Source organism: Leucopleurus acutus (genome assembly GCF_964270905.1).
Source record: "Leucopleurus acutus genome assembly, chromosome: 19".
In the NCBI taxonomy this organism is placed as follows: Eukaryota; Metazoa; Chordata; class Mammalia; order Artiodactyla; family Delphinidae; genus Leucopleurus; species Leucopleurus acutus.
This window is the reverse complement of record NC_139161.1, coordinates 47,537,767-47,565,323: the sequence shown is the minus strand read 5'-3', so window position 1 is coordinate 47,565,323 and position 27,557 is coordinate 47,537,767. Positions and strand designations below refer to the sequence as shown.

Here is a 27,557-nt window from a genome sequence, read left to right as displayed (position 1 = left end):
GCTGCTGGGGAGAAAGGCTTCCTACCCTTTGACCTGGAGCCCAGGGTCCCCCATGGGTGGCTGCATCAGCTCCTCTGGTTACCTGGGACAACAAGCATTTCCTCCGTCCCTCAGCCCCTCCTCTTCCTGCCCCAACCCTGCTGGGCCAAGAGGCCTCCCAATCAGACCTGGGCTGCTCCAGCTGTGTCCTGAGGCACTGGACCAGACACATCCCCCGGGGGCTGGAGTTGAAGCTGAACCAAGCGGCCATCCCAGCGTGAGACTAGATTCCTGGTTCCCGGAGCAGCCAGAACCAGCGGGCGGGCAGGCAGACGGGCTTTTGCTCAGAGGCCCCAGTGCTCAGCACGCTGGCTCTCCACAGACGGAATGGCCCTGCAAGTGGAGCTGATACCCACCGGGGAGATCATCCGTGTGGTTCATCCCCACAGGCCCTGCAAGCTTGTAAGCTGGGATGCTCTGGGCTGGGAGGAAGGGTGGCAGTGTCTCGCCAGGGCCCAGCAGCTTCCTCTCAAGCAAACCCCTCGGGAAAGAGGTGAGCAGTGGGGGAAGCATTCTGATCCTTGGTGGGACAGGAACAGACTGGACAACAAGGGGTAAATGGAAGGAAGAGTGTAGGGTTTAAGCCCACCAGGAGCAGAGTGTTTCAAAGCGGGGATCTGGGTTTGAATCCCTTCTCCTCCAGCTCCCTGATCCTCAGTGGGCTGGCCTATGAACTGGGCTAACAACACCGAGGTGACAGGGCCGCTCTGAGATCTAAGGACCAGCGCATGCAAAGCTCCAGGTTCATATAGTACAGGCTCAGTTAATGCCGCTGCTTTCCCGTCTGGCCTGAAGAACAGACACTGGCCGGCTCAGAGCAGTAGCGTGGGTGGAGAAGGAGGGTGAATGGAGCGAGGCGGTCAGAAAAGGGGAAGAACTGACTTGGCCTGGCACGCAGGGCAGGGTCGGGTTTGCTCTGGTGATGCAAAGGCGCCCTAGGATAAGGGAGAACCCCATAAGACACACGCCGCCCAGCACTACAGCGAGTGGGCCCGGTCGTCAGCCAGAGGAGGGTGCGTGTGTGCATGTGTGTGAACGACTGTAACGCGCCTCGTCCCCAGGAGCTGGCTGCGGAGTGTGCTGCACCAAGCCCCCGCGGACACCGACGCGGGCCGGGGCCGGGGCCGGGGCCGGCACCGGCACCGGGGCGGCCTGGGCGGGGCCGGAGGGTGCGCGCGCGCGCCGGGGCCTGGGCCCTGACCGGGATGACGACAGGGAGCGGCCCGGCCCCGGGCGGGCCCTGGGCGGGGAGAGCGTGCCTGGGCCGCCGACTCCGGAGCCGGCCACGCCGACTAGCCTGGCCCCCGCCCGCGCACCCGAGAAGCCAAGCCGGTTGGTACGGGGAACTCCAGGAGGGCCGCAGCCGCGCGGCCCCAGGGGTGGGGGGGCTCCGCTGGCGGGCGGGATGGAGGAGAGGGTAAGCGGCCGGGCGGCGAGCCAGGCCCGGAGCTACGGTTGGGGAGGCGGGGGTCGCCGGCCCAAGGATCGCTGGGGCCGAGGGTGGGCTCGGCCCGGCCCCTGCGGAGTCCCAGGACCCGGTGGCCCCGGGACTCGGCCTGTTAGAGACTTAGATTTCTTCGGGTAACGTGAGGGCGGAGAGGAGCGGCTGGGGTCGCGTGACCCAGGCGCCCTGCGCGCCCTCTGGGGCCCTCCGGCTGCCGGCTTTGCCTCCGGGTTCCGGAGAAGCCGCCCGGGCCCCGCCCCTTCCCGTTCCCCGCCGCCGCGCCAGTGGCCCCTGCGTGTGAGTGCGGCGGCTGGGGGGCTCGGAGATGAATGAGAGAATGAATGGCTGGCCCACGGCCTATTCAACGCCCGGCACGCTCCGGCCTTCTGCTCACACTCCCGGGCTCTGTGATTCATTCATTCACACAGGCGTCCACGAGGGGTTACTGAGCTCCCACTGTGTGCCGGCCTGGAGCGGGAGCAGTCTCCTGGGAGAGACTGACAAGGAAACCTTCGATCAGAGCGGAATGCGATAAGGAGGGGGCTGTGTGTTGCGGGGAGTCAGGAAGGGGTTCTGGAGGAAGTGATACCTGAGCTGAATCTTCAAGGATGACTAAGAGTCAGTCAGGTGGGGAGGGGTTTGGGTGCGAGGGCCAAGGAAGCTGCAGGTGCAAAGGCTTGAAGCTTAGAGCCACGCGGCTGGTGGCAAAGGTGGAAGCAGCTCCTCCTGGCTGTGTGTGGTGGTGAGGGAGACATGGGGAGAGAAGGGACTGGAGACGGCTGCCCCTGTAGCCACATAGGAGCACAGGAGCAGTGGGGTAAACTGAGGACACAGGGGGCTTCTGGAGTCCACATACAGGGGCCTGGCGAGAAGCAGTGGGTGTGCTTGGCATACGGACAGGTGCCCTATAAACCTTCACTCTATTAACATGAGATGTTAATTGATCGGATTTGCATTTGTAAATACTACAGGCGGCTGTGGGAAAATGGATTGGCGGGAGGAAGGCAGAGAGGCCAGTTTGGAGGCTGCTTGCTTGGTCCAGGGGCAGAGCAGTGATGCAGGAGCCAAGGGGAGGTTTTAGCAGGTAGTGACTCCTTGGTGTGAGGAGTGGAGCGAGGAGGGCGGGCCTTTCTTTTTTCTTCCCCTCTCACTGTTGTGGCCTCTCCCGTTGCGGAGCACAGGCTCCGGACGCGCAGGCTCAGCGGCCATGGCTCACGGGCCCAGCCGCTCCGCGGCATGTGGGATCCTCCCAGGCCGGGGCACGAACCCGCGTCCCCTGCGTCGGCAGGCGGACTCTCAACCCCTGCGCCACCAGGGAAGCCCGGGCGGGCCTTTTGATGCCAGGCGGTGCTGACTAGCTGGAGGTGCCCGCCTCCTCTCGTCTTACAGGATACTGAACGAGGAGGATAGGTTAGCGGGCAAGGCGCTTTGTTTATTTACTTCTGCTGGACCCCCAGGCAGAGGTGTCTGGCAGGCAAAAGGCCCATGGTTCTGGAGCCAGAGTATACAGCCCTTGACTGGGGCCCAGTGAGATATCAGGTAGAACCCCTAAGTCTCCAACTTTTCTTTCCATTCCCCCTCGCAACAGTTCCCTTCAGTCTGGAACAGCCCTTGGTGGGGCAGCCTGGGCCCAGACCTAAGATATGTTTGATAATAGAAAAGCTGAACACCAGTTCTGTGCCCAGCATGTGCTGTGGGTGAGATAGGCTATGGTTTTTTGTTTTTTTGTTTTTTTTTTGCGGTACGCGGGCCTCTCACTGCTGCGGCCTCTCCCGTTGCGGAGCAGAGGCTCCGGATGCGCAGGCCCAGCGGCCATGGCTCACGGGCCCAGCCGCTTCGCGGCACGTGGGATCCTCCCGGACCGGGGCACGAACCCGTGTCCCCTGCATCGGCAGGCGGACCCCCAACCACTGCGCCACCAGGGAGGCCCTAGGCTATGGTTTTTTCCGCTGCCCCAACAGGCCATGAGGCTGCCTCAGTGGAAATCAGTTTCTATTAGCAATCTGGGGGTCCTCAGAACACCCTCTCCAGACTCGCATAGACCTGAGCCAGGGGAACAACTGAGGCTGCCCACTGCCCTCCCCACTCCTCCAGAGGGCAGGCTTGGGGGTACCTGGCCCATACTAGGTAACGGGCACTGGATGACCCAGGTCTGCTGGGCCTGCGCCACCTTTATGGGAAACACCTCCCCAGGTGGGAGGAGACTCAGAGGCATCCTTGGGAAATAAGTCCTGGGTCACTCAGGGGTCACAGCTGCACCCCAGCCTGCGGCCAGCCCCTAGGTCCAGGGCCATGCTGGGGGCACAGGTCATGGCCCACTCCCTAGCTGCCGTTCCTAAGGCCTACATGTCAATAGTCACACAACACCGCCAAGGGTGGGTACTGGGCACTGCGGTCATGGGTTCGCTAAGGAAGGTCATGGCCTGGCAGGTAGCATGTTAACCCTGACAGAGAAGCTGGGAAATCCTCCAGCCGCTAGGCAGGCGTCTTTCCCTCAGGGCAGCCCTGCAGGAGTAGACAGTGGTAGACTTCCCAGTTCCAATCCCACCCCTCCTTTCACTAGTCCTGGGATCTTGAACACGTCATTCGCCTGCCCAGCCTCAGTTTCCCCGTCTGTAGAATGGGGGTAATAATACAGACCTCATAGCTCGGCAGAGGTCATTGAAAGGAGTACAGTACCAGAAGACAGCGCTCCGAACGCAGGAAGCGCCCGGCGCTGCAGTCTTGGCCGCGGTGTCTCTCACACGCTCTGTCCCCCGCCTCCCTACCCCCTCTCCCGGGCGGGCGCTTCCGTCCAGTGAGTCGAGGCGGCCGGTGGCGGTGGCCAGGGGCTGTGGTCGGGGAGCAGGCCCTCTGGCCCGCCTGGCAGCGGAGACGCCCCCTCCTTCCGCCGCCGGGCGGCGGCTGTAAGGGAGTCAGCGGGCATCCGGGGAATGCAGCGGCGGGGCTCGGGCGGGGGTGGCCGGCCGTACCCCTCCGCACGCGGATTCCCCTCATTCCTGCCGCTTGACGCGGCGGCGGCCGGAGCGGGCACTGCGGCCGCGAGGCCCCGCCCCTCTGCCAGCTCCTCGCCTCGGGCCCGCGGGCGGCCGCCAGCCGAGCCAGCCTAGTCCTTGTACCGCCCCGGAGCCGTGCTCCTGGTGGGGACCGGCTGGACCCCCTTCCTCCAGTCTTCCAAGGCCCTTCCCACTCCGGGTGAGCGGGAGGCTGAGGCCCCTCGCGGAGGGGGCCTCCTCCCGCCCTTAGCCCGAAGCTGGTGGCATTTAAGGCCCCCGCCCCCTGCGCTCCCACCCATCTCCCAGCTGCGCGCGGTGGCACCCAGTCCCCTCGCTCCCTCCAGAGGGCCCCATCTCCCAGCTGGCGCCCCCGCCGCGGGGTCCCCAGGGCCGCGGCTCCGGCCGGGCTGTTGTTCTCGAGGTAATGAGCCTTCCCCACGAGGCTACAACCCGCACCTGCCGCAACCTCCCTCCCTCCCCGGGGAGCCCAGGTCTGAGAGAGGGGCACGCTGAGGCTTTGGGTCCCAGCCCTGCCCTTTTGCCCCCTAGGTCAAGTCAGCATCCGGCGATTGCGCCTCGGGTTCCTTATCTGTCAGGTGGGGCACAAGTAAAGTTCCAGAGCTCTTTGTTAACTGGCAGGCAGACACGCCTGAGGGGCTTTCCCCGCTATAGAAGTGTGACCTGTCTGGCCCAGGACCTGGCTCTTAGTAGGTCTGCTCCAAGCGTGTGTGCAAAGAGTGTCTGTCCGAGAGGGAAGTGGTGTTTACTGAAGGCCTGGGAGGTGCCTTGGCGGCTTATCTTAGCCTTCTCAACAGCCCTTTGAGACAGGTATTAGCCTCGTTTTAAGGCTGAAGGAGAGGCTCCCAGAAATTAACTGACCTGCTCGCAGTCATACAGCTTGTGAGAAGCAGCCCAGCCTTTTGGAAGAAGCACTAGCCATCACACCCCCACCAGCGCTGGGATCTGAGCTAGAGCTTGCCCCCCAGGCTGCTGCCCACCGAGAGCCCAGCGAGGGCGGGGCTGCTGGGGGGCTGGTTTGGGTAGAGGGAGGATGTCCTGGGCAGAAAGTATGGAGGGATCCAGAGGTACAATAGAGGGAGACCCTCTCCAGAGGAAGGAGAGAGGTGAAGAGCCCCTGGGCACAGGGGCCCTAGTCGGGATGTCCTCGATAGGGGAGAAAGGTATTGCCCCAAATGCTGGAAGTCGGACGTGGATTCCCCAGATGGAAAACTGAGCCCTCCATGGAGGCCGGGCACGCACCGCGCTCGGCAAAGGTGCTCTGGCTGCCTTCGTCCCTGGGGTACGCGCTCTGTGCTGACGCGGGAAACTAAAGAGATTTCCTAGAGACTTAAAGACACGGGATCCACCCTCCAGAGAGTGTACGGGGGTGGACACTGTCCCGCACGGAGGCTCCGCCCGCCCGCGCGCGCCGGCCGTATTTGGACATTTCGTTCTATTTTTAACTTTCCCGGGACTCGAGGTTGGAGTGTGGGGGTGGGAATACTGCTTCCTCCGGGACCCACGGGCCTCTGCCTAGTGAGTCCCGCGCCTGGCCTAGTGCGTAGTGTAGATACAAGCCCGGAAGTGAGTTCCGGGTCAGTGTAGACGCGGCGGCCGCGCGGGTTCCGGGCCCCACCCTGGAACCAACGAAGTCCCTCCTGGAAAACCTGACTCAGGCGGAGCCCCTGCCCGGCGGGGAGCTCCGCCCCCGCCCCCGCCCCCACCCCCACCCTTGTACCCACCCACGCCGCGAGATCCCCCTTAGTTCCTGCCCCACCCCTACCAGCTGGGGAGGGACCCCCGAGTCCAAGCACCGAAGGAGGCGGGGGCGTCCGGGGAGTCCCGCGCCTCCGAGGCTCACGGAGGGGGCGGAACGGGGGGCGGGTCGGCCCCTCCCTCGTGACGCCGCCGCCGCCGCCGCCGCCGCCGAGCCCCGAGGCGAGAGCTCGGGCAGCGGAGCAGGGCGCCAGGCCGACGGGGCAGGATGCGCTACCGAGCGTCGGTGAGCGGGGCTGGCGAGCAGGGCGGGGGTCCCGGGCGTCCCTCCCGGCCTCGCGGCGCCGCCTCGGCCTCGCCAGGAAGCGGGCGCGGCCCAGGAATTTCGGGTGGAAAAACGTCCCGGAAAGTTGCAGGGGGAGGAGGCCGAGGCAGGGAGGGCCGTGAGGCTCTCGGACCCGGGCCGGGTGAATAGCTCCCGGGGAGGGCCGAGAGCGCCGAGACCCGTCACCCAGAGGGCAAGGGGGCTGGAGCTCGGGCCAGATTTGGCGACAGCTTCGGGACAGTATTGGAGGGGGGAGGGGGCAGTGAGGGACAGGCCTAGGAGAGGCAGGCCCCTGGCCAGACCCTGAGGGGTTCCCCGGCCAGAGATCTGGGTGGTCTGCGGTCGGAGGAGGCCTAGTGGCCTCTTGGGGATCTACACCCCCCTCCCACCACGGTGGCCACCTTGCTCTTCTCTGACCCTTGACACTCTTGGTGTCAATTTTCTAGAGCCCTCAGACTCTTTTGAAGAGTGTGCTCTGGGGTGGGGGCCTTGTTGAGCCTGTACTTCTCCCCACCCTCTAATGGGGTCCGGAGGGAGCTGTGTTTTCCGCGGTAAAATCCCCACTCCCTTGAGGCTTTTCGGGGCTCTCAGGGGAGGAGTGTGTCTGTGAACCTGGCAGCTGGAGGGGAGGGCGTGGTTCAGCTGTGGGAGGGAGGGCCCCCCTTCTGGGGTGGGTGTTGAACCCAGCTGGGATGGGAGGTCCCCTGGGGGAATCCCTCTCCTGTGGCCTGGGGTGGCATCTTGCTAGGTCCCTAGACACTCTCCTCCTGGAGACTCTGGGAGTGGGTGTGGGAGAGATGGCCCCACCCTGCCTGTAGAACTCACTTTGAGCTATTTGTCCTACAAAGCACCTGTCACACGTGGCCCAGAGCTAAGGGACTTGAGGTCACCTGGTCTATCTCAACTCCTCCTTCTTGAGAAGGACACAGCCCAGAGAGAGGAGGGGTTTTGTCCAAGGTCAACAGAGCATTCTTTCTCTTACTTTCATGACCCCCCCCCCCCCCCCCCGGTTCTCTGCGCAAAACCAGCATCTCCCTGGATTCAGTGGCCTTGCCCCCGTGTCCTCTGGGTGCTCTGTGCTCCAGTGTCCTGTGTTCGGGTCCCATGTGGTCTTTGTTCTGGGACCTGCGTCCTCAGTGTTCCATGCACCAGCTTCCTGCCATCCAAGCCCACTGTACCCAGCCTGGCACACCCGTCTCCTGGGTGTTCCCTGCGTCGTGTGTCCAGGCCCCCTGTGTCCATGTGCTCCTGGTTGTCCTCTCAGTCCCACAGGCTATGCTGGAGGGGAGAAGTGGCCTTCCCTTACCCTGCTGCCGCTGACCCTCTCCCATGGCCCCTCCTTGCAGGCCCTGGGCAGTGACGGGGTGCGGGTGACCATGGAGAGTGCACTGACCGCCCGTGACCGGGTCGGGGTACAGGATTTCGTGCTGCTGGAGAACTTCACCAGCGAGGCAGCCTTCATTGAGAACCTGCGGCGACGCTTCCGGGAGAACCTCATCTACGTGAGGCCCGAGTGGGAAGATGCAGGGGGTGCTGGGGGCACAGATGCAGGCTGTGAGGGAAAGAGGCTCAGGGGCCTCTGGGAGAAACTTCTGACCCTCCTCCCCTGACCCCCAGACCTACATTGGCCCTGTGCTGGTCTCTGTCAACCCCTACCGGGACCTACAGATCTACAGCCGGCAGCACATGGAGCGCTACCGGGGCGTCAGCTTCTATGAGGTGCCACCCCACCTGTGAGTGACCCCCCTCCTATGAGTGACCCCCCTCATCTCCACCTGACATGACTCCACCCGACCTCCCACTTGGAATGAATCACAGTTCACATCTGTGAGGAGTGCCCAGTGCCCACCCAAGGTGAATCTCTCTACTCCATCTGGGCAGGACCCCGCCAGCCTCCACCCCAACTCACACTCATGACTTATTCCCCCAGCTCTACCTGAACATGGCCCTCCAACCTCAGTGACCCTCTGACCCCCACCTCTGAGGGACCTCCCAGCCCTACCTATGAGTGACCTCAACCTTCACCTGAATGACCTCCAATCCCCCCACCCATGAGTGATCCCCTCAATCCTCTGTCTGAATATGACTCCCATCCTCAGCTGGGTAGGATCTCTCTTGACCCACACCTTGGAGGGTTCCCCCATCCTCAAGGGTACACCCCCTTGTGAACCCCGCCAGACATGGGAGCGCCCACCCCCAGTCCTACCTGTGGAACTCCCACCCCCTGCAGCCACTTGACCCCTGGCCCCCTAAGCTCCTGGCGGGCCTCTGCCCTAGGTTCGCGGTGGCTGACACTGCATACCGGGCACTGCGCACGGAGCGCCGGGACCAGGCCGTGATGATCTCTGGGGAAAGCGGGGCAGGCAAGACGGAGGCCACCAAGCGGCTGCTGCAGTTCTATGCTGAGACCTGCCCAGCCCCTGAGCGAGGTGGTGCCGTGCGTGACCGGCTGCTGCAGAGCAACCCCGTGCTGGAGGTGAGGGGCCAGCAGCATCTGGGGGGCGGGAGGGGCAGAGAGAGACTGCCAGGCACGCCTCACACCCCTGTTCTCTCCTAGGCCTTCGGAAATGCCAAGACCCTCCGGAACGATAACTCCAGCAGGTTCGGGAAGTACATGGACGTGCAGTTTGACTTCAAGGTACCTGTGGGTGAGGTACCTGTGGGTGGGGCAGGGCAGGGGTAGTGGGATTCCCATTCAGCAGGCGCCCACTGGCCAGGTCTTTGGCACCAGCCTGTGTGCCAGGCGCTGTTCCAGGTGCTGGTGGTCCAGCAGTGAAACAAAACAGACAGAAATCCTGCCTCCAGGGAGGTAGACAGTAAACAGAAAAATGTAATTTAGCTGACAAGTGTCACGGCAAAAAATAAAATGAGGCAACGGGCGGGAGCAGTTGCTGTTTTAAATGAGGCAGATACAGTAGGTACTGAGAAGGTGGCATTTGGTAAAAGTTTGACGGAGACAGAGGAATGAGCTGTGCAGATACCTAGGAGAGTCCGGGCAGAGGCTCTCATGGGGAAAGTGCTGGATGTGTTCATGAACAACAAGGAGGCCAGAGTGGCTGGAGAAGAGAGCAGGGGGCCAAGGAACAGAAGAGGAGGCTAGATGCTGTGGGTCCTTTTGGGTCTTTGTAAGAACTTTTTTTAAAGCTCTGAGTGGAAGGGAGGCTAGAGAGTTGGGGGGTTTTTTTTGTTTGTTTCTTTGGCCATGCCCATGTGGCTTGTGGGATCTTAGTTCCCCGACCAGGGATCGAATCTGTGTCCCCTGCAGTGGAAGCGCAGAGTCCTAACCACTGGACCGTCAGGGAAGTCCCGAAAGTTTGAAACAGAAGTGTGTTATGACCTCACTTTCCTCTTAAAATGATCACTCTGGCTGCTTTGTTGAGAATAGAAGGTAGAGAACCAGGCCGAGCAAGGAAAGCAGTTAGGAAGCTGATGATTATTAAATCTAGATGACAGATGATGGTGGCTGGGCCCAGTGTGTTGGCAGTGGTTGGATTCTGGAGGTTCTGAAGGTTAAGGCAGCAGGATTGGCTGTCCGATTGGATGTGAGGTGTGGGAGACAAAGAGGCTTCCAGGACTGCAGACTGCTTGGCCTGAACACCTGGAAGGTTGACCAAGATGGGAAGAGGGAGCTAGTTTGAGGAGGGGAGATGAGGAGTTCAGTTTCAGGCCTGTTGAGACTGAGATGCCTGTCGGACATCCAAGTGGAGCCGCCAGGTAGATAGGGCTGAGCGTCCTCATTTCTCAGAGGAGGAAACAGGCCAGAGGGGGCGACTTGCCTGAGCCATTGGCAGAGCTGGAATTCGGAGGGCAGGGGAGGAAGGGGAAGCTGGGCTCTGTCCCCAGTCCCCCTGAGCAGTCGCTACATCCTGCCCTACCCACAGGGCGCCCCTGTGGGTGGCCACATCCTCAGTTACCTCCTGGAGAAGTCCCGGGTGGTGCACCAGAATCACGGGGAGAGGAACTTCCACATCTTCTACCAGCTGCTGGAGGGGGGCGAGGAGGAGACACTGCGCAGGCTGGGCCTGGAACGGAACCCCCAGAGCTACCTGTACCTGGTGAAGGTGAGTAGGGGCCAGGCAGGGCGGGTGCCACCCAGGGAGCCCAGTGCCACGGCTAGAACCCAGCTCTGCCCGTCCTCCAGGGCCAGTGCGCCAAAGTCTCCTCCATCAACGACAAGAATGATTGGAAGGTTGTCAGGAAGGCTCTGACGGTCATCGACTTCACCGAGGATGAGGTGGAGGTGAGGCCTCTGCTGGGACCCTCCCTTTTCTCCTGTCATACCCTGAAAATCTCCATCTACCTTTACACCCCGTTTCTACTCTAGCCGCCTTTTCCTCTCAGATTTCCTTTACTACCTCTCCTGCCTCCTTTTTAAAATTTATTTATATTATCTTTGGCTGCGTTGGGTCTTCGTTGCTGCATGCAGGTATCATAGTCTCTGTTTATATGAAAATAAGAAGAGGCAAAAGAAGTTCCATTTCTGCCAGAGACAGTCTGTCTTTTGCTAATTTTTTGAAAGCAATGGGTTTTCTTTTTTAAATTATTTTTTATTTTTGGCTGCATTGGGTCTTCATTGCTGTGCACGGGCTTTCTCTAGTTGCGGCAAACGGGGGCCACTCTTCATTGCGGTGCGCAGGCTTCTCATTGCAGTGGCTTCTCTTGTTGTGGAGCACGGGCTCTAGGCGTGTGGGCTTCAGTAGTTGAGGCTCGCGGGCTCAGTAGTTGTGGCTCGCGGGCTCTAGAGCGCAGGCTCAGTAGTTGTGGCGCATGGCCTTAGTTGCTCCGCGGCATGTGGGATCTTCCTGTACCCGTGTCCCCTGCGTTGGCAGGCGGATTCTTAACCACTGTGCCACCAGGGAAGCCCCTCTCCCGGCTCCTTCTGACCATCCACTGTGTGCCCCTGTGGGGCTCTCAGCCCCTCCTGTAACCCCCACCTACCCCTCCCTGTCCCCCCAGGACCTGCTGAGCATCGTAGCCAGTGTCCTGCATCTGGGCAACATCCACTTTGCTGCCGACGAAGAGAGCAACGCCCAGGTCACAACCGAGAACCAGCTCAAGTATCTGACCCGGGTGAGTGGGGCAAGCGGAGGGCGAGGGCAGGGCAGCTGGGCCGGGGGAGGGCACCCTCACCAGGCCCACCCCTTCCCTCGGCAGCTCCTTGGTGTGGAAGGCTCAACGTTGCGGGAAGCCCTGGCGCACAGGAAGATCATCGCCAAGGGCGAAGAGGTGAGGGCCAGCCTTTGCTTCGGGGGCTGGCGGGGGCGGGAGCAGGTATCGTACGGCAGCCCTCCTCCCGTCATCCCCCTTCCTCTGGTCTGCTCAGCTGGCTTCTTAGCAATGCTGGAGGGACATAAGGCGGGTGGCTCAGGGAGGCTCAGGGAGCTGGCCAAGGTCACACAGCAAGAGGGTGAGGCTGGAAGGAAGACTCACCTCCAGGAATGAGGCCTCTTTTTTTTTTTTTTTTTTCCTCCAGGAATGAGGTCTCTTGTCTTATACCACCTTCCCTCTGGTGGGGCCACTGTGTCCTCCCCTGGTGCTCCCCAACCCCAGACTCATTGTGGGCAGGGAGGGCAGAGTGGTCAGTTTCCTGAGTGCGAAGGGACCGGGGTGGGAAGGGGCTGCATTCATTTCCCCATCTCACTCTCCACCCCCAGCTCCTGAGCCCGCTAAACCTAGAACAGGCTGCCTACGCGCGAGACGCCCTCGCCAAGGCCGTGTACAGTCGCACCTTTACCTGGCTGGTCGCGAAGATCAACAGGTCGCTGGCCTCCAAGGTGAGGGCTTGGCCCCTGCTGCTCCCAAGGTGGCAGGGAGGGCAGACCAGGGAGGCCCGGGGCTGGGAGCTGGCGAACGTTGGGACCCATGCTCTTGGTCATCTGGCCCTAGGATGCTGAGAGCCCCAGCTGGCGGAGCACCACGGTCCTCGGGCTCCTGGACATTTATGGCTTCGAAGTGTTTCAGAACAACAGGTCAGAGCCCCACTGTCCCCTTCCTGTCCCTCCTCCCGTCTCCCCTGTCCTGGTGCCTCTCCTCTTCCCCGGCCTCTCACATTCCTGCCCGTGTCTTCCCAGCCACCTGGGTCCTGCTCTGTGTTTCTTCCCTTAGAGCTGTGGGGCCTCATCCCAACCCTCCCCCGCTTCTGGTCCCGTGTCCCCTGGAATTACTGAGGGCTGAATTACTGAAACCTCTGTTTCCCTCATAGCTTTGAGCAGTTCTGCATCAATTACTGCAATGAGAAGCTGCAGCAGCTCTTCATTGAGCTCACCCTCAAGTCGGAACAGGAGGAGTATGAGGCAGAGGGCATCGCGGTGAGTGCAAGCCTGTGGGCATCCCCACCTGCCATGGAAGCCCGGGCGTCAGTCTCCCCAGGAGAGGTGCCAGGACCCCATGATGATGCCTTCCTCCCCTCTTGCCCCTCAGTGGGAGCCTGTTCAGTATTTCAACAACAAGATCATCTGTGACCTGGTGGAGGAGAAGTTCAAGGGCATCATCTCCATTTTGGTGAGCCGTCTGCTCTTCCGAGGCCCCGTGTTGGGGGCTGGGTGGGATGACATCACCCCTTTCCCCTTGTTCTCCGGGCCTGTCCGCAGAGAGCCAGAGTTTGAGCAGGGACAGGACAGGGCTGTCTGTGGAGGGTGAGGTGAGGTGCTGGCCAGGTCTGGGAGGCTCCCTGTGATCTGCCCCTTTCCTCTGTGTCTGCGCCTCCCATGGGGACCCCTGAGTCCCTGTGCTCTCCAGTCCCTCCCCCACACGTCCTTCACCCTCTGCCACACCCCCCAGGATGAGGAGTGTCTGCGCCCTGGGGAGGCCACGGACCTGACCTTCCTGGAGAAGCTGGAGGACACCGTCAAGCACCACCCACACTTCCTGACGTGAGTGGGCTTGTGGGGCTCTCCTGGGGCAGAGCCTGTGGAAGCCTGCAGTCCCCCCAGTCGTTGAACACCAGTCACAAGGGGATGACCAGAGGAGGCACTAAGTGAAGGACAGGCACACAGAGCCGCGGCTCCTAGCGTGTCCGCAGAGTCACAAGCGAGGAGCACAGCTTCCTCCTTTTCCTTTTGAGAATGAAACTTCCTAAGATTTTCCTAGCTTCCTTATTTGGAAATTCCTTTATATTTAAGGAATCCCCTAAAGCGGGGTGAGGGGAGAAAAGAAACAAGCCTCTCTGTTCCAGCTCTGCCCTGTGTATCTTGAGTACGTCAGCTCCTCTAATCCGAAGCAACCCCTAGAGGAGGTTTTACTGAGGTTCAAAGAGGTGAAGCCGTTTGCCCGAGGTTATCTCACATCTAGTTAAGTCCAGAGCTGGGACTCAGGCCCAGGGCTGCAGATTAGTTCCCCGACTAGGAATCAAACCTGGGCCCCGGCAGTGAAAGTGCCAAGTCCTAACCACTGGACCGCCAGGGAATTACTGAGCAATTTTTTTTTTTTTTTTTTTTGCGGTACGCGGGCCTCTCACCGTTGCGGCCTCTCCCGTTGCGGAGCACAGGCTCCGGACGCGCAGGCTCAGCGGCCATGGCTCACGGGCCCAGCCGCTCCGCGGCACGCGGGATCCTCCCGGACCGGGGCACGAACCCGCGTCCCCTGCATCGGCAGGCGGGCTCTCAACCACTGCGCCACCAGGGAAGCCCCGAGCAGCTTTTGCTTAAGAGAATATTAAAAACCTTTCTGTGGAGCGAGCAAGCAAGGGAACCTGTTGTTTGTTCTCGCTCCCCGCACCTGCTGTGGCAGGGGCCCCAGTAAAGCCTTGCCTGAAAAAAAAAAAGAAAAAAGAAAAAGGAAAACTTTTTCGGGCTGCAAAAATAATGTCCCTCATCAGAGAAAAGTCGGAACGTGTGCAAAAGCCACTTGTAATCCTGTCACCTAGAGGTCACCACTGTTAATAATTCGAGACATTTTCTTCCTGCCTTTTTCTATACATTTTTTTTTTCGTAGTTGAGAACTTATTGTGTGTAAGGCTCAGGATGATGTTATATCCTGAGTATCTTCCTGTATCATCAAACAGAAAAATTTCCTCAAAACAATTCCTCCAGCGGCTCTAAAGCAGATACTCCACTGCTCTCACCCAGCCTCTGGGGGCCCTGTCCAGCCTCCAGGTTTCTGCTGGGAAAACAGGGCTGCCACGAATATCTATCTCTGTGCCTTAAATCTCTGCCTGGTCTCTCTGGTTAGTTGCTTGGAATTGTTCTTAAAAGTAGAAAATGGGCTAAAGGGTATAAACATGCTTAAGACATAAGTAGTCTCTTGGGGCAGATTCCAGTCCTAAAATGTAGTGGGCAGCTCTCAGCCCTCTGAGCAGAGCCATGTAACAGCCAAAAGCAACGCCAAGTAGCCCTCCACCCAGCATGCCCTGGCAGTGCGGAGGCCAAGGTCCCCGTCCTGGTGCTGTGTGACCCAGGACAAAGCCATCTACCTCTCTGAGCCTCCGTGGCAGCCTCTGTGCAGGGAGGTGGCCCCGCCCTGCCAGCTTTTTACTGGATGCCTGGTTCCTCTCTTGAAGTCTCTTCAGCAGGCAGGGTGCATGGCTCAGGCCAGCAATCTGCAGCTTCCTCTCCCTGTCACCCCCAGGCACAAGCTGGCTGACCAGCGGACCAGGAAATCTCTGGGCCGCGGGGAGTTCCGCCTGCTGCACTATGCTGGGGAGGTGACGTACAACGTGACCGGTGAGGATCCTGGGGCTGGGTCCCCACAGTGGGTGGGGAGAGGGGCTCTCCCTCCCCTTACCTCTGCTCTCTCCTTCCAGGGTTTCTGGATAAAAACAATGACCTCCTCTTCCGGAACCTGAAGGAGGTGCGGAGGACCAGGGGGAGGGCTCGCGGTCGGGGCTCTGTACGACCTCTGCCCCAGGAATCTGACAGGCCTTACCCTGTGCTCCCACCATGACGCCCTGCTCTGCCCTCACAGGCCATGTGCAGCTCGGAAAATCCCATCATGAGCCAGTGCTTCGACCGGAGCGAGCTCAGTGACAAGAAGCGGCCAGAGACGGTGTGAAGGCTGTGGGACCCGAGGGGGTGTGTGTGTGCATGGGAGCGGGACCAGTGCCTGCATGAGCTGCGAGTTAGCAGTGTGTGTTTGAGTTCGTGTGTTCACCGGTGCCTGACTGTGCATCGGTGTGTGTCTGGGAGGCTGCCCGTGGGTGCATCTGTGCTTACTTCCATGTGTACCTGTGTGTGCACTGTCTCTAAGTGTGGACGTGTATGTGTACACCTGTGTCTGTGCGGGCGCTTGCGTGCATTCACCCCCACAGCAGACATTTGTAGTGGACATTGCTGGGCACTTTGGATACAAAAATGAATAGGTGCTCTCCTGGAAATGTGCGCAGGGTGCTATGGAAACTTAGGGAGCAGCAAATTGCCTGAGGGAGTTGAAGAGGGGAGGTGGTCAGGGAGGGCTTCCTGGAGGAGGAAGCATCTGAGATAACTTGGGAATGAGTAGGTGCTTATCAGATAGACAGAGGGCCCCACACAGGTACACAGTCCAAAAAAAAACCAGGAGGTGGACAGGAAAGTGACATTTCTAGGAGAGAGACGGGGAAAGGCAGATATGGCCAGTGGTGCCAGATGCAGGGAGAGCTCCAGTGAGCTGTGGTCAGAGGTGTGGCTGCTGGGCTTGGCAGGAGGAGTGCCAGGGCAGTCCCAGGAAGAGCAGGGTCATGGAGAGGTAGAAGCCACAGCGCTGCAGGCGAAGACATGCAGGCAGGGAGGCCATGGAGGCAGCATATTGTCCAGAGTCTGACTCCCTGGGACCCTGCCCTCTGCTCCCCACCCCCGCCCCTTCCCTGAGCATTCTCATCCATGACCTCATATCCCCCTCCTTGACGCTCGTGAGGACACACCCACTCGATCCAGGCCTCTTCAGCAAGCCATAGATTCCACTGATCTCCAAGTGGCCTGCAGGCACTCCAGACCCCAGTAGTCTATAAAGGGCCCTTGACTATCCAGTGTCCCAGGCCTGCTCCTTCTGTTTCCCTAACTCAGGGCAGGGACCACCCTCCACCCAGTCCTGAAGGACAGAAACCTGGGCATCATCCCTGATTCTTCAGCCTCCCCCATTGCCCTCATCCTAACAACCGTTGGATCTTGCCGGTTTCTGCTGCCTGAATACCCTTGCCTCTTGGCCTCTCTGTATCCCTTACTCCAGTTTGGTCCTCTGAGCCAGCCACAGCCTCCTCTGTGGTCTCCTGGCTTCCCATCTGTCCTTACCAACCATCCTCCACCTGTCTGCTGTAGAGCTATTCCAAATGGCAGATCTTTTCCTGTCATTCCCTCCCTCCAAATTCCTCTTTGGCTCCCTATTTCCCTCAGGATAGAATTTAATCTCCCTAATGTGGCTCTCGAGTCCTACCGTGATACTGCCTCTCTAACCCTATCTTTTCTACTCCCTCTCTGGATCCTTGCACTGCTTGTAGTGCCCCGTGTACACCAAGCCTTTGCTCACTCGGTTGCTCTGCCTGAATGCCGTCCCCTCCTGCCTGCCTTCGGGCTGTCTCCTACTTAGCCTTTAATTCTCAGCTGAAGGGTTATTTTCAGAAGACTCTTCCTGATGCCCACTAACCCCACAGACTGAAATAGTTGCCCCTTCTTGATGCTTCCAGAACCCCCAGGCATACGCCCCTGGCATTCATGGGACCGCAGTGGATTGCAAATCTTTGTTGAGGCATCCGCTTCTCCCACAGGCCTGAAGTCCTTGAAGGTCCTGCAGTGCAGTGTACAGGGATAACGGTTGAACGCATAGGAGTAGGACACACTGTTTAGGAATGCGGCCCTGGAATTCTAAAAAGAGAAAGAGTGGCTGCCAAAGGAAGACATAGGATTGAGGTTGCCAGGAGACCTGAACAGGATTTTTAAGACGGGAATGAGGTTCTTCAACTGAGGTCTCTAGCTCGGCCAGAGGGATGCAGGTGATGTAGTCTGGCTCCTTCCTCTGTTGTGAGGGAGGGGTGATGGGAGAAGGGGATCTGGAGATTTTGTTGACCTTCATGGGTTTACAGCCTCTGTCTCTAAACAAAGTATTGAAATAGTAGAGCTTTCATTTTGCTTTCGTTTTTGTTTTGTTTTGTTTTCTCCCCAGTAAATAGAAATGAGGGCTCTTAGCCTGTTTCTGGCAATCTGTTAATTTATTAGGATAGTTGTCTTTCATTTGCTTTCCAATAGGCACAGTAAATTTAGTTGAAGAGCACATCTCTATGCTACAACTTGATTACATCTTTTTTTCTGGCTTTTTTGCATTTTTTCTTTTACCAAGTTTCAGTTCCTGCATGTAGAATTAAATAAGAAACAAAACTTGTAAAGTTGTAACATTTCCCTTGGAAATGCTGCCCAGTCTTCAGGAGCCTCAGAATTCTGACCTTTGCCGATGCTGGATAAAGTGTCGTAATTAATAAAAAAAAAAAAAAAAAAAAAAAGTAAGGGCCCACGCAGGGCAGGGGTAGTTGTGGGAACTGGTTCTGTTTTGCCCCAGGGAGGGGTCTCTGGGGGGGTTCAGAGCTCTGCCACAGGGAGCGGCATCTGCAGGGGTTAGCGGCCTCAGCCCAGCTCCGACCAACCTTCCGTTCATCTTGGCTGACCAGGTGGCCACCCAGTTCAAGATGAGCCTTCTGCAGCTGGTGGAGATCCTGAAGTCTAAGGAGCCTGCCTACGTCCGCTGCATCAAGCCCAATGACGCCAAGCAGCCCGGTAAGCCCTCTGCCCCCTGGACCAGTGCAGGCTGTGCCTCCCCTGCAGAGGCAACGGCCATCTGGCGGCAAAAGCCCTCTGACCACCCGGTTATCCCTCCCCCAGGCCGCTTTGACGAGGTGCTGATCCGGCACCAGGTGAAGTACCTGGGGCTGATGGAGAACCTGCGCGTGCGCAGAGCCGGCTTTGCCTATCGCCGCAAATACGAGGCTTTCCTGCAGAGGTGGGGCGGGGCCTGGCTCAGCGCCAGGGGAAAAGGGTGGGAGGGTCGTCGGCGCCTCCTCGATCCCGGGAGGGAGGACAGCGATTCTCCGCCCCATTCAGGGACGGGGCTCTGAGCTGCCGGGGGATCCACACCAGGGGCCCCTCCATGCTGCAGGCCTAATGTCAAGCTTGGTAGGGCAAAGACCAGCCCTCCCCGCCCCCCCAGGCCCTGCCCTCACAGAGCAGCTGCTCAGGGGTCCATGAAGCGTGCATCCACATGCCTATCTCTCACCAGCGGAGATAGTAAACGCCTGTGAAAAGGACAGAGTTTCCAATCAGCTCAGAAAGGATAGAGCAGCTTTGGGGTTATCCTGAGTTAGGGGCCTGGGGAGTCAATCAGGTGTGAATTCTATCTCTACCACTTTCTAGCCCCATGACTTTCAGCAGATGAGAAACGTCAATTTCCTCATCTTTAAAGTGGGGATAGTAACAGAGCGACCTCTCAGGCTTTCTGTGAGCTGTGAGTCAGTGGGAGCACCCAGCAGATGCCAGGGAAAGCTGGTTTGGGCCCCCAGAGAAGGATGCTGGCAGGGGTGGGGGCTGAGTGCATTTCTGCCCCTCCTGTCCCCAGGTACAAGTCACTGTGCCCAGAGACATGGCCCATATGGGCAGGACGGCCCCAGGATGGGGTGGCTGTGCTGGTCAAACACCTCGGCTACAAGCCGGAAGAGTACAAGATGGGCAGGTGAGTGGCTCTCACGCCTGGTGTTTGGAGGGCACGGGGGCGGCAACCAGGGGCTGATCAGTGCTGCCTTCACAGGACCAAGATCTTCATCCGCTTCCCCAAGACCCTGTTTGCCACAGAGGACGCCTTGGAGGTCCGGCGGCAGAGCCTGGGTGAGAGAGGGGCCCCACCCCTCCTATCCCAGTGGAGTCCATTCTGGGGAGCAGGAAAGAAGTCACTGCGTTTGGGCTCCTTCTCCAGGAAGCCCGCCACGCCCACAGTCAGCTGCCCTCCTCCCCAGCCCCAGCACCCGTCTTCTGCCCTTGGCTACACACGCGGCACGTTCTCATGTTGCTTTGCTCGCTCCCTTGCTCTTTCGTTTACTCTCCCTTCACTTAATGCTCATTCAGCCTCTCCCCTCACTCACGCCGCTCAGTGAGCTCTGACAGTGCCCGGCCCCAGCCGGGTCCCTTGCGCTCTGGCCAAGTGACTTTCTTCCCCAATTACAGCCACGAAGATCCAGGCCACCTGGAGGGGCTTTCACTGGCGGCAGAAATTCCTCCGGGTGAAGCGATCAGGTTTGGGGGCCCAGGGGTCTTCAGGAGGGCAGGGGCTAGGGTAAGGGTGCGGAGGAGATAGAGGTCAGCCGTCTGTGGTCTCTGCAGCCATCTGCATCCAGTCGTGGTGGCGAGGAACCCTGGGCCGGAGGAAGGCAGCCAAGAGGAAGTGGGCAGCACAGACCATCCGGCGGTGAGCACTGGACGCCATGGGGGGCGGGGTGCAGAGTGTGTGTGTGCGGGGGTCCGTTACCAGGCTTCTCACCCCCACACACAGGCTCATCCGCGGCTTCATTCTGCGCCACGCACCCCGTTGCCCCGAGAATGCCTTCTTCCTGGATCACGTGCGCACCTCTTTTTTGCTCAACTTGCGGCGGCAGCTGCCCCGGAATATCCTGGACACTTCCTGGCCCACGCCGCCACCTGCCCTGCGTGAGGTCCGTGGGCCCTCCCTGCTGAGTTAGGAACCACCAGCACGCTCAGCGGAGGGACCTAATAACCATGTGACCAGAGGAGCCATCAGGGAAGGGAAGGGAACTGGAGCCGGGCTGCAGAGAACGAGTTCTTTTTTTTTTTTTTTTTTTATAAATTTATTCATTTTATTTATTTATTTTTGGCTGCGTTGGGTCTTCGTTGCTGTGGGCTTTCTCTAGTTGCAGCGAGTGGGGGCTATTCTTCGTTGCGGTGTGTGGGCTTCTCATTGCGGTGGCTTCTCTTGCTGCAGAACACGGGCTCTAGGCTCGCGGGCTTCAGTAGTTGTGGCACGCGGGCTCAGTAGTTGTGGCTCACGGGCTCTAGAGCACAGGCTCAGTAGTTGTGGCACGCGGGCTTAGTTGCTCCACGGCATGTGGGATCTTCCCGGACCAGGGCTCGAACCCGCGTCCCCTGCATTGGCAGGCGTATTCTTAACCACTGCGCTACCTGGGAAGTCCCAAGGATGAGTTCTTTGCAAAGAAGCAACTCAGGAATGGAAGAGTGGTCCAGGCTGAGGGGGTGTCACTTAGGCCAAGGCCTGATGGTAGGCACATGCCTGTTGTCTTCAGAGGGAAGGGAGCCAGGCTGCCTGGGTGCCCTGACCTCGCTCGCGCCCACAGGCCTCGGAACTGCTGCGGGAGCTGTGCCGGAAGAATATGGTGTGGAAGTACTGCCGGAGCATCAGCCCTGAGTGGAAGCAGCAGGTATGGGGCTGGGAGGCAGACATTGGGGGACTAGCCAGGGGGACACTCGAAGAGTGCTGGCCTGGAGGACCTTCACCCCAATTTACCACGTGCCCTCAAATGGATCCCAGCCCGTTTGGCCTCATGTATGAAGCCGAGGCTGGAGTAGATTTTGCACGGCAAATAGGGTTTATCTTCTAGACCAGCTCCGCTGGCCTGGTAGAGGCTGCCCAGAGCCCTGTGTTGAAAAGGCTGCAGCTTGAGTCTGATAGAATAGGTCCAGGGAGAGACATTGGTGGCTGACATGCCTGTATTTGCCAACTCAGTGTAGGATGATGCTAAAGGACGCACGCAGCAGAATTAACCTGCAGTAGTGGTTTTTTAAAAAATTTTTAAATTTTTTTGGCCGTACCTTGTGGCACGCAGGATCTTAGTTCCCCAACCAAGGATCGAACCTGTGCCCCCTGCAGTGGAAGCACAGAGTCTTAACCACTGCAGTGCCAGGGAAATCCCAACCTGTAGTAGTTCTTTGAGTATTAGCAACCAGCCAGATCCCAGGCCGGAGCTTTATCTCAGGGGTTCCAAGGCCTGCTGTGATGGGGAATTATCCCCAAAGTGGGGCCTGAACCCTGACAGCACTGTCTGTCATGACCCTTCTGAGGAGCCTGTGCCTTGGTCAGTGGGGATGGGGGTAAGGGAGAGAAGGGGCTAAAGGGGAGTGTTGGTGGCAGGGCTTAGCCTCTGGTGCTGGGGCCAGAGAGAGGGTGAGGGAAGCTGTCTCAGTTCCTGAGGCTGGGCCTGTCCCTGCTGTGATGGTCGCCATCCCTCTGACAGCCCCCCTCCCTGCCCTTGTCTCCTCAGCTGCAGCAGAAAGCCGTGGCTAGTGAGATCTTCAAGGGCAAGAAGGACAATTACCCCCAGAGTGTCCCCAGGCTCTTCATCAGCACACGGCTTGGTGAGCCCCTGACTTTCCAGTGCGTAAGCCCTCCATCACCATCCCAGTCCCCCCTCTTCTCCTCTCACCTCCCCCTCCCCCATCTGGGTTGCAGGCGCAGATGAGATCAGCCCCAAAGTGCTGCAGGCCCTGGGCTCTGAGCCCATCCAGGTGAGACGCTGCCTGCCGACCACCCTCAATCCCAAACAGTTCTGCTGCCCGAGGACTGGGTGGGGGAGTCAGGGGTGGGCAGAGGGTGAGGAGGCCCCTCAGCCACCCTCTGTCCCCAGTACGCAGTGCCCGTCGTGAAATATGACCGCAAGGGCTACAAGCCCCGCTCGCGGCAGCTGCTGCTGACGCCCAACGCCGTGGTCATTGTGGAGGATGCTAAAGTCAAGCAGAGGATTGAGTACGCCAACCTGACCGGTGAGCCGGAGTCCAGGGCTGGGTGGGGAGGGCCCCTGCTCTGACCCTTGATCCCTGACCTCTGCCCTTCCGCCTCAGGAATCTCCGTCAGCAGCCTGAGCGACAGCCTCTTTGTGCTCCATGTGCAGCGTGAGGACAATAAGCAGAAGGTGCCCCTCGGGGGACTGGGAGGCGGCGGGGTGGGGGGGGGTGCTTCTCTAGCTCTGGGCAGGGCCTGACCCCTGACCCCATCTGGGCCCTCAGGGGGACGTGGTGCTGCAGAGTGACCATGTGATTGAGACACTGACCAAGACAGCCCTCAGCGCCGACCGCGTGAATAACATCAACATCAACCAGGGCAGGTGAGGCGGGGAGGGGCGGGGAGGGGGCTGTGCGTGCGTGGGGCGGGCGGGCCTCACGCACCACCTTCCCTCCAGCATCACGTTCGCAGGGGGTCCCGGCAGGGATGGCATCATCGACTTCACGACCGGCTCAGAGCTGCTCGTCACCAAGGCCAAGAACGGGCACCTGGCTGTGGTGAGTGGGGCCCGGCAGCAGCACCCTGCCTCCCGCTGAGGGCCCTGGGGCCAGGGCAGAGCCTCTGGTGGCCGAGCCTTCCAACCTCAGCAGTGCTGGGCAGAGCCTGGGCGCCTCGCCGTGGGTCCTTTGAGCTCCCACAGTGCAGAGGGTCATAAATGTGGCAGCGCAGGGGCGGGGGGGATCAGGGGGGTGAGAGTGTGCTGGGGGAGAGGGGAGGCCCGCTCTGGCCAGGGCAGTGGCTCCCGTGGGAATAGGGTTGGAGTCTCCAGTGCCCAGGCCTCTAGACCATTCCCCCAGCTTGTCCCCGCGCGCTGTGACATATCTAAGCCGTGAAGACAAGTGCTCGAAGCACCTCTGCTTCCTGCTCACCACCTGGGCTTCTCCCCCGTCCCACAGGTGGCCCCACGGCTGAACTCTCGGTGATGAAGGCGCCCACTGGACCCCCCTCCCGCCTCCCAGTGCTTTGCTCATCCCCTTCTCCCCTTCCCAGTTACCAAAGACTCGAGCTTCCAGACAGGGACCCAGGGACACCTTGAAGCCCACCAACAAACTCTGCCTGCCGCTCGCCCCTCTCTCGAGGGAGCAGCAGGGACCAGGGAGCTGCCCCAGGAGTGGGCCAGGCCGGGCCACAGCAATAGGAAAGCCGGGGCCAGAGGCAGCCACGCCAGCCCCACTGCCAATGCCAAATATTTGAGAGAAGGGAACTTTTGCTGAGGTTTTCTCTGAGATTTTTTGATGCTTTATAGGAAACTATTTTTTAAAAAAGCCATCTTCCCACCCCCAAGACACACTGGATGTGTTTTCCCTGACTCCAGCAGGGCAGGGAATGGAGCTGAGAGGGTGGGCGGTCTGGGCTTTGGTGCCCTCTTCCCTGCCCAGGCCACCCTCTCCTCCTCGTTTCCTTGACACCTTGTCTGTCTGCCTGCCCACCTGTAGCCCACTCCAACATCCCCCTGGGGGCTGAGACCACCCTTGCCTGCCCCCTCCTTCCTGCCTTAAAAATGCCCTTCTAATATCATCCCAGCCTGAGGGCATCCTGGAGTAGGGACAGGACCCCTAGAGCATAGAATTTGGACGACTCTGAGAGATCACCTAGTCTAGTCTCCGGGTGTGACGAGCAAGAGACAGAGGCCCAGAGAGGGGAAGGGACTTGCCCAAGGTCATCCAGCAGGTTGGGGCAAAACCAGACTGCAACCCTGTCCTCAGCACACCTCACTGCCTCTCCCAGGGATGGGGGCCCCGTGAAACAGGCTCATGCCTTAAGGGTGCATGTGGCTTCCTGACCAGCAATCACCCTTGGGGGCCACCAGGTGGGAGGAGCTCTCCTGCCTGAGTCCATGCCTTAGGATGACAAACACCCTGCCCATATACTTTGGCCCCAATTCAAGGACATAGGGCCTTTACTGGCCCCTGACCCCCCTCCCTATCCTGGGAGCCTGGGGAAGGGGCCGGCCTTGGGAGGAGCTGCAGGGGCGTCACCTCTTTCTGCTGCTTCTCCCCCTCCCCCCCACCTCCCCAGAGGGGCTGGGGGACTGCCCAGCTGCCTCTGCCCTCCTGGGGGGGTCTCAGCCCACTGCTGACACTTCTGCAATCCAGAGAAACACTAAATAAAGCAATACGTGTTTGCCAACTTTGGTCTCCTTGTGAATGTTAGAAAAGGGAAGACTTCCCTGGTGGCGCAGTGGTTAAGAATCCGCCTGCCAGTGCAGGGGACACGGGTTCGATCCCTGGTCTGGGAAGATACCACATGCCGCGGAGCAACTAAGCCCATGAGCCACAACTACTGAGCCCACGTGCCTAGAGCCCGTGCTCCGCAACAAGAGAAGCCACTGCAATGAGAAGCCCGCGCACCGCAACGAAGAGCATCCCCCACTCGCCGCAACTAGAGAAAGCCCACATGCAGCAATGAAGACCCAACACGGCCAAAAACTAAAAAATTAATTAAGAAGAAAAAAAGGGAGAGGATCCCTAGAAGGCAGCCAGGGGTCTTGTATTATAATTTTTGCCTTATGCCCAGAAGGAAGGAGGGTGGGCTCCCTCCCTGGGGGAAAGAGTAGGAGTGACCAGTAGCTGCAACATGGCCTCCCTCTTTCATTGACTGTCCATGGAAAGGCCACTCAGCCTGGCCCAGTGCTGTGGCGGAGGGCGGGTCGTCACACAGTCCCTGCCGTGTGATCCTCAGCCTGGCAGGCAGGCCTAGTGAATGGAAACAGCCCAGTGTGGGAAGTACAGGCATCAAGGGCACAGTGACGAGAGATTGACTCAGGTGGGGATGAGGGTTGCTGACACTTCAGAGAAGAAAACATTTGAAGTGGGTCTCAAAGGGTAATCTCCAAACTCCACTGCAAGTGACAAACCCAATTCAAACTGGCTTAAACAGAAAAGGACATTTATTAGCATTAGCAGCTTAACAGTTCCAGGGTAGGGCTCCTTCCAGGCACTCACTATCAGGAATGTGTCTGGAACCATCTTGGCTCAGCCTTCCTGGGTGGTGGCTTCATTCTCAGGCAGGTTTTCCACTCGTGTAGTGGCAGCAGCAGCTACGGGCAGCTGCAGGCTTGCATTCTGTAATTCAACATCGGAAGCAGAGAAAGAAAGTGCCTCTTTCCCAGTGATTCCAAAGTCTCAGCTGATTCTCAGTGGAGCAGCTTGAATGAGGTGCTCTTCCCTGACCCGGTCCGTGTAGTGAGGGAGAAGAGCTCATTCTGATATATGCCTGCCGGGCCTGGGTCATGTGCCTGCTCCCCCCCAGGCAGAAGCAGGAACCACACCTGATTGCGAGGACCAAGACTGCGAACAGATAATTTCCCCCCTAATCAGAGTGCTGCCTGCAGAAGAAAGGGAATAAGTGTTGCAATCTGCAACCACAGAGCTCCTCGGCAGGCTAAGAGTTTTCCCAAAAGAGAAGGGCCTTGTAGGTAGAAGGAATGGCAGGTGCAAGGCTTAAAGGCAAGGAGAGGTTTAGTTTGGAGTCAGGCTACCTGCCAAGGGGTTTAGATTCATCACCTAGGACAGAAGTTCCCAAAGAACAGATACCACGTCATGTATGACTTATCTTGGGTTTGGCACAATCCTGTGAACACACCTAGATTTGGACACCTCCCTGCGAATTAAGTTAAAGAGAAATGAAAGCACCACAATAATTTGTTCACTCTGTCAGTAGTAACTGTGGTTCCAAGAAGCTGACACCAAGAAGCCGACAGATAAGATAAGCATTGTGATAGGTGCAATTACCAGCTTTACAACTGTAACAACACGCCTTCCTCTAGCAAGTTGGAGCACATGTGAGAGTGACGCCCCAGACATAGCCCAGATGCAGCCGAGGACACGTCCTTTTGAGAAGTAACCAAGAATGCTTTGCACCCCTTGCTCACCTCCTGTGTGAAGTGCAGTGCCCTCCAGGAGATACCTGACAATTACAGGAAGCTAACTTTGAACAAGTGCCTCCACTGGACTCTCCTTTCATTCATTTCATCATTCGACCAATATTCACTTAATGCCTATATGCCAGGCTCTCTGCCAGGCACTTGAGATATAGCAGGAGCAAAAAGACCAAAATCCTTGCTCTTACGGAGCTTGCATTCTAGAGGGGAAGAAAGGACAATGCATGAAACAGATCTGTAAAATTAGAAGGGGATAAGTGCAAGGAAAATCAAGCAGAGAAGGGGGAGTGGGAGAGTTGAGTATGCAGTTTGCAGTGTTAAATGGGCGGGTGAGGGAAGGTCTCCCTGAAGAGGCAACGTTGGAGCAGAGACCTGAAGGAGGTCTCTGAGGGAGTGACTGTGGAGATCTGGGCAGACGGAACAGCAAGTCAAAGCATGGAGGAAGAGGATGGTTAGTGGGACCAGAGAGGAGTGGGCAGGAGGAGAAGAGGAGAAGATAGGCATACTTGCATCTCACCGCCTTCAGATGTTCTCGATTTTTCTCAGCTCCACGAGGACAGAGACAAGGAAGTTGGCACCCTCTCCTTTCTTTTTTTTTTTTTTTTTGGCTGCACCGTGTGGCATGCAAGATCTTAGTTCCCCTGCAGTGGAAGTACAGAGCTCTAACCGCTGGACCACCAGGGAATTCCCAGGCACCTTCTCCTTGTTTCCTCCCTGCAAAAGGCATCTGTGTGAGCAGCTCTCCTAAAGGATGGGGCAATCAGGGGGAATTACATCGTAGCAAAGCAGACAAATGATTCTCAAAAGCCCTGCAGCATGTCACCCCTGGGAACATCTCACTGACCTTTCTAGGAAGGTCCCATCTCCTGCCTTGGTTCCCAGCATGCTCTCCTCCCCTCCACCTGCCTTGCAATCCCCTCACTTTTCTCCCCAGAGCTTTCCCCTAGTGTCTGCCTCCAGACCCTACCTTTGTACATCTTTAGACAGGTCCTTGTCTCTGCAAAACTATGGGCTACCCACTGGGGGTGGGGCATCTCTCTTCTTCATTATCCAGAAACTCCAGCAGAGACTTGGAAATTTTTCTGTCTCCTTTCTCTCTCCTCGTCTCCATCCATGGATGAAAACTGGGCAGAAGTGTACTTTCCCACCAACACCAATGGTGCCTATACACCCACCAACTTTTGTCTCTCCCTTTCTCTCTCACACACACTTAGCAATATGTGTCAGTTTTCTCTCTAAATAGCAATTGTTGTCATCTTCATAAATAATCTTTTTTTTAAAGGAAAAGCGAGTGTGAGTAGCCCAACTCCAGAGGGCTTCATTTACATAGTACCCTGGAGTTGTGCAGCACGTGACTTGCACAGATGTACGAGGCAGTTTTCATCATCTTAGGAGACATAGGCAGGAAAATAGGTCCTTGAACCTCTGCTCCTCGTCCTTTGCTAAAATAAGAAATGTGGG

The 27,557-nt window shown here is 58.6% G+C and overlaps 1 protein-coding gene across 3 annotated transcripts; it reads left to right on the top strand.

The window, feature by feature from the left end:
• Positions 1 to 984: 984 nt before the first annotated feature.
• MYO1C (myosin IC) lies at positions 985 to 24,343 on the top strand. 3 transcript variants are annotated; one of them, XM_082861059.1, is made up of 32 exons: positions 985 to 1,052; positions 7,867 to 8,022; positions 8,138 to 8,253; positions 8,798 to 8,996; positions 9,078 to 9,158; positions 10,402 to 10,581; positions 10,662 to 10,760; positions 11,477 to 11,590; positions 11,675 to 11,746; positions 12,175 to 12,294; positions 12,407 to 12,489; positions 12,723 to 12,828; positions 12,941 to 13,021; positions 13,301 to 13,392; positions 15,086 to 15,180; positions 15,261 to 15,307; positions 15,422 to 15,502; positions 18,087 to 18,192; positions 18,298 to 18,415; positions 19,028 to 19,141; positions 19,217 to 19,293; positions 19,630 to 19,698; positions 19,786 to 19,870; positions 19,955 to 20,114; positions 20,772 to 20,855; positions 21,696 to 21,789; positions 21,884 to 21,939; positions 22,059 to 22,194; positions 22,273 to 22,343; positions 22,438 to 22,535; positions 22,611 to 22,710; positions 23,110 to 24,343. In XM_082861059.1, exons 2-32 carry the CDS (start codon positions 7,897 to 7,899, stop codon positions 23,134 to 23,136), a joined length of 3,087 nt encoding a protein of 1,028 aa, XP_082717185.1. In that variant the 5' UTR covers positions 985 to 1,052; positions 7,867 to 7,896; the 3' UTR covers positions 23,137 to 24,343. The 3 variants fall into 3 exon arrangements, with proteins under 3 accessions (XP_082717185.1, XP_082717184.1, XP_082717183.1); XM_082861058.1 differs by lacking the exon at positions 985 to 1,052 and adding an exon at positions 1,298 to 1,371; XM_082861057.1 differs by lacking the exon at positions 985 to 1,052 and adding an exon at positions 6,372 to 6,481.
• The last annotated feature ends 3,214 nt before the right edge of the window (positions 24,344 to 27,557 follow it).